At 33.1% G+C, this 8,669-nt stretch overlaps 1 protein-coding gene and 1 long non-coding RNA gene across 10 annotated transcripts; one reads left to right on the top strand and one right to left on the bottom strand.

Annotated features, from left to right (window-relative positions):
• The first annotated feature begins 247 nt into the window (after nucleotides 1-247).
• On the top strand, nucleotides 248-3,258 carry LOC108732741. Of its 2 annotated transcripts, XM_025973853.1 has the most exons (5): nucleotides 248-354; nucleotides 847-1,041; nucleotides 1,219-1,322; nucleotides 2,055-2,161; nucleotides 2,614-3,258. In XM_025973853.1, exons 4-5 carry the CDS (start codon nucleotides 2,155-2,157, stop codon nucleotides 3,096-3,098), a joined length of 492 nt encoding a protein of 163 aa, XP_025829638.1. In that variant the 5' UTR covers nucleotides 248-354; nucleotides 847-1,041; nucleotides 1,219-1,322; nucleotides 2,055-2,154; the 3' UTR covers nucleotides 3,099-3,258. The 2 variants fall into 2 exon arrangements, with proteins under 2 accessions (XP_025829638.1, XP_025829639.1); XM_025973854.1 differs by lacking the exon at nucleotides 2,055-2,161.
• Nucleotides 3,259-3,271: 13 nt separating this feature from the next.
• Nucleotides 3,272-7,001, bottom strand: LOC108732735. 8 transcript variants are annotated; one of them, XR_003230991.1, is made up of 11 exons: nucleotides 6,914-7,001; nucleotides 6,521-6,594; nucleotides 6,051-6,258; nucleotides 5,935-5,982; nucleotides 5,760-5,874; nucleotides 5,273-5,481; nucleotides 5,005-5,088; nucleotides 4,685-4,897; nucleotides 4,381-4,558; nucleotides 3,996-4,095; nucleotides 3,272-3,774 (listed from the first exon to the last, which is right to left on the bottom strand). It is a non-coding gene; the product is annotated as an uncharacterized LOC108732735 (long non-coding RNA). The 8 variants fall into 8 exon arrangements; XR_003230992.1 differs by having other exon boundaries at nucleotides 5,760-5,870; XR_003230987.1 differs by having other exon boundaries at nucleotides 5,935-6,258.
• Nucleotides 7,002-8,669: the final 1,668 nt, after the last annotated feature.

The following is an 8,669-nucleotide window of genomic DNA, read 5'->3' as shown; positions in this document are numbered from 1 at the left end:
AAAAAGATTATAATTTTTAATTCTAATATTTCCAATAATTACAAGTCTACATATTATATAAATGATAAGTTTGTCCTTGTGGCATTTTAAAACACTCTGTATAGACCTGTTTTTTTTTATTGAATCAGAATTCAGTCCATTAATTTCATTTCAACAATGACAAATGGGAAGATTAAGAAAATGTAACATTTATAAATTCTATTTTGCTTCACAACTTCTTGGTTTTTTAACTTTATTTTCAGAATTTGCAAAAGGTAATCAAGTCACGGATATTCGAGCTAAATAGAGATGTGGAGTTTAGACTGAACATCAGACTCAGCAGATAATACCAGGACTACCAGGACATTGAGAGGGGTGAGATATAGTCACAGTCGAGTCCCTTAATCCCAGCTCAACCAAAACATGAGTAACATTAAAGTAAAGTAAAGTACTTATTTATTTATTTATCACCTTTTTTTCAGAACTGTTTATTTACAAAAGTTTCTTTTAATTACTTCCATGATAAAGGAAATGATAAAATACTTTACTTTATTTTTACTCCTCTTTAATTTTTTAAATACTGCATTAGTTCATTAAATTATTATTTTCTATTTATTTGTGTACTGTAAGGCTTTATTCTCAAAAAGTTGCTTTTTCTAATTTGCTTCTTTCAATTTCTATTCAATACTTTCTCCTAAAATTGTAATTCTCTTTTAATATACTTTAACTGATTTTCTTTCATACTTACTTTAAAACATTCCTTAATGTTCTTTATTTTAAATTTTATGTTCATTAAGACCTTTTTGGAAATCTTTTCTTTTCTTTTTATTCTTATTCCAAGCTTTAACTTTCTTTTTTCTTATTTAGTAATTAATGCGAACTATCCACTGTAAAAACATCCCGGTGATGGAGAGGAAACCCTATGGTGTTTGGAATCAATTATAACCTCAAGACAATCGAGGACCTTAAGGACTGCTAGGGTATCAAGAAGAAACGAGACGTTGTCGAAGCACATTTGAGTCTATCCAGCTAAGCCAATGCAAGGAATATAAATAATGCAATGTAAGATTTCATTTACTAATCACATTTCTTCAAAATTTGTCCTTTTTTCAGATCACCTTTTTTGTATTAAGTTTTATCTTTATTTTAAATCCTTTTTAAGATCGTTTTGCAAATCTTTTCTTTCTTTTTAATTCCCATACTAAGCTTTAACTAGATGCAAAATCTTTTCTTTTTTAGTAATTAAAGCGGATTATCCATTGTACAACCCACCCCGGTGACGTCCAGCAAACCCTATGGAGACGTAGAAACAACTAAGACAAAACAAGGAATACGAATGCAATGTAAGATTTTATTTACTAATTAAATTTCTTCAAAATTTGTCCTTTTTTTCAGATTTTTTTATTCTTTGCTTGTCTAATTTTATTTCTATTTTATCTTTTTACTTGTCTTTAGTTAGTTTTACTTTATTTATGTTTCTACTTTGATTTAAAACTTAACTTCAAAACTCTTCCTCTCCTTTCTTTTTACTCCTCTTGTACGTGTCTAATTTTATTTTAATTTTATAGTTTTACTTACCTTAGACTTTTTCTCAAATTTACCAATTCTTTTAGTTAATTTTACTTTATTTGTGTTTGTACTTAAATTTAAAATTTAACTTTCAAACTTTGTTTTCAGAAGTTTTTTTTTAATCTTTTGCATGATAAAGGTAAAAATCCTCTTCTTTCGTTTTACTCCTCTTAATTTTTTTAAATATTGTAGTAGTTCATTAGATCATTGTTTTCTGTTTGTACTGCAAGATTTTATTCTCAAAAATTTGCTTCTTTTCATTTACTTTACGAATTTGTACTTATATTACTTTCTCTTTATTTCCTTCAATACTCTTTCTTAATTCTGTCTATAAAGCTATATTTGCATGTATACTTCGAATTTTCTTTTATACTCACTTTAAAACTTTTCTTAATAACCCTTTCTATTAAATTTTATAGTTATTTTAAATCTTTTTGCAAATCTTTTCTATCTTTTTAATTCCCATACTATGGTTTAACTTGATGCAAATTTTTTCTTTTTTTTAGTAATTAAAGCGGACTATCCATTATACAACCCATCCTGGTGACGGTTAGTAAACCAACCCTATGGAGCGTGTAGACAGCTAAGCCAAGACAAGGAATACGAATGCAATGTAAGATTTTATTTACTAATTAAATTTCTTCAAAATTTGTCCTTTTCTTCAGATTTTTTAATTTACCTTATCCTAGTTTTATTTTTTTATGTATACTTACCTTAAATTTTTTCTCATTTAACAATCCTTTTAGTTTGTTTTACTTTATTTATATCTTTACTTATTTACTTTTCTTTGAGTTTTGTAGATTCTGATTTTTTTGCTTGGTATAGAACTTTTTCTTTAAATTTTTCATTCATAGTTTAATTTTTGTAATTTACTTTATCTATACTTACATTTCTGTAAAGTATTTGCTTCAAAACTTTGTCTTAAAACTTTATTTCAGTTTATTCCTACAACCTTTTTTACATTTCTTACATTAAAAATTTTCTTGATAATCTCTTTTTTGTCTATTAATTTTAACTTCATTAGATTTTTTCACATTAAAACTTTTTTCAAATTGTTTCTTTCAGTAATTAAGACGGGACGTCTGGATCAGCAGGGATCAACCAAAGCCGTGCAGTCTGAAAGCTACCCAGGACCAGCGATGGGCATCGAATCCAATGGAGATGTACAGTTCGACGAAGGCATCAATGACCATCAGAGAGCATCAAGACCACGAGGACATCGCGGGAGTCGAAGAGCGGACTCCGGGATCCGAAGACTTCGGGGTCCTGAACCTCCAGGATTGGAGGACATCGAATTCCAGGATCTCCAGGTACGAATACTTCGAACTTTGAAGGCTTCGAAGTTCGAACATCACGGGGTGCGAGACCTCGAAATTGGTAAGTCTGTGGGGTTCAACGCCGCGATAAGAAGTCTTTGTACTTCAGGGTTTCCAGGGTTCGAAAATCCAGGGGATGGAAAACGTCAGAGGTTCTTTGGCGTTTTCTCTCTTCGAAATTTTCGAATTTTGGGCACTCGGAAAAGTGCGAAACTTCTAATCTCGAAACATTGAACTTCACAGATTTTCCAATTTCGAAATTTTGTACGTCGGGATCTTCACACTTCGAAGTCTTTGAAATTCGAAGTAATCGCACTTGGAATCCTGGAATATCGACGTCCTGCAATCTTGGAGTTTCTGGACCTCGAAGACTCCGGATCCCGGATCGGGGGAGGGTGGGNGGACACGTGTCCCCTGTCCGCGCTCGGGACCATTTTTAGCAGGATTGAATACCTCCCAAGTGGTAACTGCCACCTTTCAATGGCTAGAAACTGTCTTCCAAGTAGTTAGAAGTACCTTATAACATCTTGGATCGTCATTCAGAGGCTCGACTTATACCTTTGCAAATAGAGACACCTTCAAATGGTTTGATGATGATCATATCTGTGGAAGATGTGGTACAAGTACCACACTTCCACGGATAGGATCACCTTCGAACCACCTGAAGGTGTTCCTGTTCGCAGAGGGATAAGTCTTACCTATGAATGATGATCCTCGATGTTGTAAGGGACTTCTAACCCTTCGAAGACCGTTCCAGCCGTTGGTAGATGGCTCTTACCGTTGGGAGCTATTCGCACCCGTTAGAAATGGTCCCTCGTTGACGATGGTAATCTCCCACGATGAACGATGTTCCTGAAGTGGTCCAAGGATTGGTGATCCTCCCACGGAGATTTCACTGCTTCTCGAATATCTGTAAAAAAGTTTTGAATTTTGTAATAGAAAGAAAATATATGCAAAAAAAAGGAAGAATAAATAAAAATAAAGTAATGTATAAAAAATAAAAGTAATAAATTAAGTGTTAAATAAAAAAATTGATTTAAACAGAGCTAAGAAACATATGAAAAGCTTGAAATATATAAAGTATAAAACACGAAGAAAGTAAAGTTATGAAAAAATCATTAAAATAAGTACCCGTTAGAAGTAGTCCATCTTTGTTGACGAAGATGATCTCCCATGATGAACGATGTTCCTGATGTGGTCCATCCCATGCTGGTCAATTTTCCTTGAATGTCTGTAAAAAAGTTTTGAATTTAGTAATAGAAAGAAAATATCTGAAAAAAAAGGAAGAATACATAAAAATAAAGTAATGTATAAGAAATAAAAAATAAAAGTCATAAATTAAGTGTAAGAAAAGAATTGATTTAAACATAGTTAAGAGACATCTGAAAAGTAACCAAAAAACAAAATTAAGTTCTGGGAAAAGTTTGAGTAAATAAAGTATAAAACAGGAAGCAAGTAAAGATAAGAAAAGTAATTAAAATAAGTACTAAAGAAAAAGGTAACTACAAGCTTATACCTCTGTTAACGTATTCTGGCGATCCTGGAAGGGCCCCATTACCTGCGGGACCGGTTTAGCAGAATTGAATACTTCCCAAGTGGTAACCACCACCATTACATGGTGAGAAACTGTCTCCAAGGAGTTAGAACTACCTTATAACATTTTGGATCTTCACTTAGGGGCTTGACTTATACCTCTGCAAGTAGAATTTACCTTCAAGTTGTTTGATGATGATTATATTTGTGGAAGATGTGGTACAAGTACCACCCTTCCGAAGGTAGGATCACCCTTACTTAAAAGTTCGGAAAAGAATAAGTCTTACCCGTGATTGATGATTCTTGATGTTGGAAGGGACTTCTAACCTTTGGAAGACGGTTCCAACTATTGCTTAACGGCCCTAACTGTTGGGAGCTATTCGCACTAGTTAGAAATGGTCCCTCGTTGTTGATGAAGGTGACCTTCCACGATGAAGGATGTTCCTGAAGTGGTCAAAGGATTGGTGATCATCCCTCGATGGAAAATATCTTTCGAGTGTCTGTAAAAAAGTCATGAATTTGTAAAAGTTAGAAAATATCTGAAAAAATATAAGTAAGAAAAGATTTAAACTAAACAAAAGTATATATCCTGGAGGAGCCTGATTACCTGTGGGACTATTTTAAGTAGAAGTAAATATCTCCCAAGTGGTAACTGCCACTATTCCATAGTCAGAAACTGTCTTCCAAGTACCTAGAAGTACCTTATATCAACTTAGATCGTCATTCAGAGGGTCGACTTTGCAAACAGAAACACTTCCTAACTGTTTGATGATGATCACATCATGGAAGATGTGGTACACGTACCACACTTCCACGGATAGGATCACCTTCGAACCACTTAAAGGTGTTCGTATTCGCGAAGGGATAAGTCTTACCTTTGATATTGGATGGGACTCCTAACCCCTGAAAGACGGTTACAGCCATTGGTAAATGAGCTTTACGATTGGGAGCTATTTGCACAGGTTAGAAATGGTTCCTGGTTGTTGACGAAGGTGATCTCCCATGACGAACGATATTCTTGAAGTGGCCCAAGGTTTGATGATCATCCAAGGATGGTTGATGTTTCTCTATTGTCTGTAAAAGTCTTGAAAATAGCAAAAGATAAAAAATATCTAAAAAAAATAGAAAGAGGGAATTTTTTTTTTAAATGTGTAAAAAATAAAAGTTAACGGTAATAACTTAAGTTCTATAGTAAAAAATTGAAGTAAACATAATTATGAAATATACGAAGAGGTAACCAAAAGAAGAAATTAAGTTCTGGAAAAAGTTTATAATAAATAAAGTATGAAATAGGAAACAAGAAATATTCACAAAAAGTAATGAGATTAAATACTAACGAAATAAGTAATTACAAGCTTTTACCTCTTTTGACGTATGCAGCTGATCCTGGAAGAGACCGATTACCCCCTGGACCATTTTCAGCAGAATTGGATATCTTCTAAATGGTAATTGCCACCATTCCACGGCCAGAAACTGTCTTCAATGTAATAAAAGTATTTTATAACATCTTATACAGCCATTTAGAGGCTTGACTTACACTTTTGCAAATAGAAACCACCTTCAACTTGTTAAAGGATGATCATATCTGTGGAAGAAGTGGTAAAGTTTCGAACCACTTGAAGGTGTTCCTGTTCGCAAAGGGATAGGTCTTACCTATAAGTGATGATAATGGAAGGGACTGCTAACCCTTGGAAGACGGTTCCAGTCATTGGTAGAGAAGCCCTTACTGCTGGGAGCTATTCGCACCCATTAGGAATGGTCCCTCGTTGTTGACGAAGGTGTTTTTTCCACGATGAACGATGTTCCTGAAGTGGTCCAAGGATTGCTGATCATCCTACGACGGTTAATGTCTTTCGAGTTTCTGTAAAAAGTCTTGAATTTAGTAAAAGAAAGATAATATCTGAAAAAAAAGTGGCGAAGAAAGTTTTAAATTAAAGAAAAATAAAAAAAATGTGTAAATGAAAGTAATTGTAATAAATTAAGTTTCAAACAAAATAAAATTAAGAGATTTGAAAAGTAACAATAATAAAAATGTAAAATTGAAAGCAAGTAAAGATCAAAAAAAGTAATGAAGGTAGGTAAGTACTAAAAGAAGAACTAATTAAAAGCATATGCAACTGTACCACTCTTGACGCGTGCCGGTGATTCTGGAAGAAGCCGATCACTGACTGTTGGGTTACTGGACTAGAAGATGTAGCTGAAAGTATAAATGTAACATTTATAACATCACATTCAAGAAAATAATAGTCTGTCAAGTGAGGAAATAAAATTCTGAAAGTAGTGTTAATGGAGATAAAAACAAAGGAGCATTACGAAAAAGTTAAACAAATTAAAAGAAATGAAGTTCTAGGAATTTATCTTGAAGGAAAGAGAAGGGACAAGACAAGGTAAGTAGCAACGTTATGAAAGAATTATCTATTAAAATAAGTAAGACAAGATATTAGACTGTAACCCTAAGAAAACAAATGTGCTCTAAAACAAGTGGGTAAGCAGAAAATAAATTAATAAAAACCTACCTTTCCTCAAATTCCCTTCAGTGATGATCCCGGAATTAATCGATTGTCGAATGTGGCTCATGACCGACGACTAACTGCAAAATGCACCTGAAACAATAATGTTATTAGATTTGAAAACAAAGCCTTGAATACATAAAAAACCTACATAAATTTTAGACCTGTTCTACGATAAAACATCCATAGGTATATAAAAACGAATAAACATGTGAACAACGTAACGTATTATTGACAACAGAATCTTAGTGTAACTTGAATGAAAGGTAATTCATCACAACACGAAAATTACGTGAACAGGTAAAAATGCCATCCGAACCCGTTAAATAATTACATTAACAGACCCAAAAGGCGAAAGTTATGTGAGAAAATATAAAAATGAACTTTCGACTTGTTAAACAATTATTCTGTAAATTCCAAAAAATGAATGCAATACATGAAAACGAGAGGAACAATGTACTTCAAACAGTTTCTATCTACAATTTAAATTAAAGTACATTTAACTGTTGAAAGTGCGCAACTTAATTTTCGACTTATTAAACAATTATCCTGGAAAGTCTAAATGGTTACACGTATATATAAACATGTGAAGAAAAGCGTACACTAACGACAATCTTTCACTGCTGTTTAAATTAAAGCAGATTTCATTATTAAAACGAGAAAATTACGTAAAAATTGGAAACTTAAAAGTGCACAACTTAATTTTCGACTTGTTAAAACAATTATCCTGGATATTCTAAATGGTTAAGGTAATATAAAATATATGAGGAAAAACGTACTAACAACAATTTTGGACAGCTGTGAAAATTAAAGTCCTAGAAATGAAGCAATTTTCAAAATCCTCACCATTCATTACATACCCTAGCAATACACCTAGATTTGCAAATTGCTTTATCCATAACAGTAAACAGTACAGATAAAAAAATTGCAAGTATGTTTAATTTGACCAGAAATTACGTTTCATTGTTTAAAACAAATTATGAATTAGCTTGTGAATTCAACGAGCCTCAGAGTTGTCATACCGTGCGGATTGAGAGAGTGAGCATTCGGATAGAAGAAGGCAGGTAGTACGCTCGAATAATTAAACATTTTTAATATATAAAACTCATTATTTTACACGAAAGCTCATTGTATTTAATTTAGAAAAATACGGTAAATGTTTTTCTGGAGCAAAGTGTCCTAGAAATGCAACAATTTTCAAAATCCTCACCTCTCTCAACGTTCATTACATACCCTAAAAATACACCTAGATTTGCAAATTACCCTTTCTCCATAACATTAAACAGTACAGATAAGAAAAGTGCAAGTACGTTTAATTTTACCAGAAATTACGTTTTATTGTTTAAAACAAATTATGAATTAGTTTGTAACAGATAGAGAGAGCGAGCATTCATATAAAACATTAATTACCATTTTCAAAAATTAAATACATCTAAATTGTTGAAGACATAATTTTTTCGATTTCAAAAAGTGCAAAACATTCCGTATTTAAATCAGATCCTTATCCACCAGTGAAACGCCGAAATGATCGGACTTGCAGCTTCGAATTTTCGAAACTGCAGGCCTGACCATTTCGACGCTGTCACTGAGGGAGAAGGATAAATACGGAGTCGCGGTAAATTATATAAGCTAGCTATCCAGCCGCTCTTTCCGAAGCCTCTACCTCATACAATGAACCACCTAGGCGCCATCAGCAGTTCATCTGAGTGAGACAACTTACTCAAGTGACCGTATAAGATACCTAAGGCTAGCTGCTACGAGC

This window comes from Agrilus planipennis, unplaced genomic scaffold (assembly GCF_000699045.2).
Source record: "Agrilus planipennis isolate EAB-ADULT unplaced genomic scaffold, Apla_2.0 scaffold61, whole genome shotgun sequence".
Classification (NCBI taxonomy): domain Eukaryota; kingdom Metazoa; phylum Arthropoda; class Insecta; order Coleoptera; family Buprestidae; genus Agrilus; species Agrilus planipennis.
This window is presented reverse-complemented; position numbering and strand designations above follow the sequence as displayed.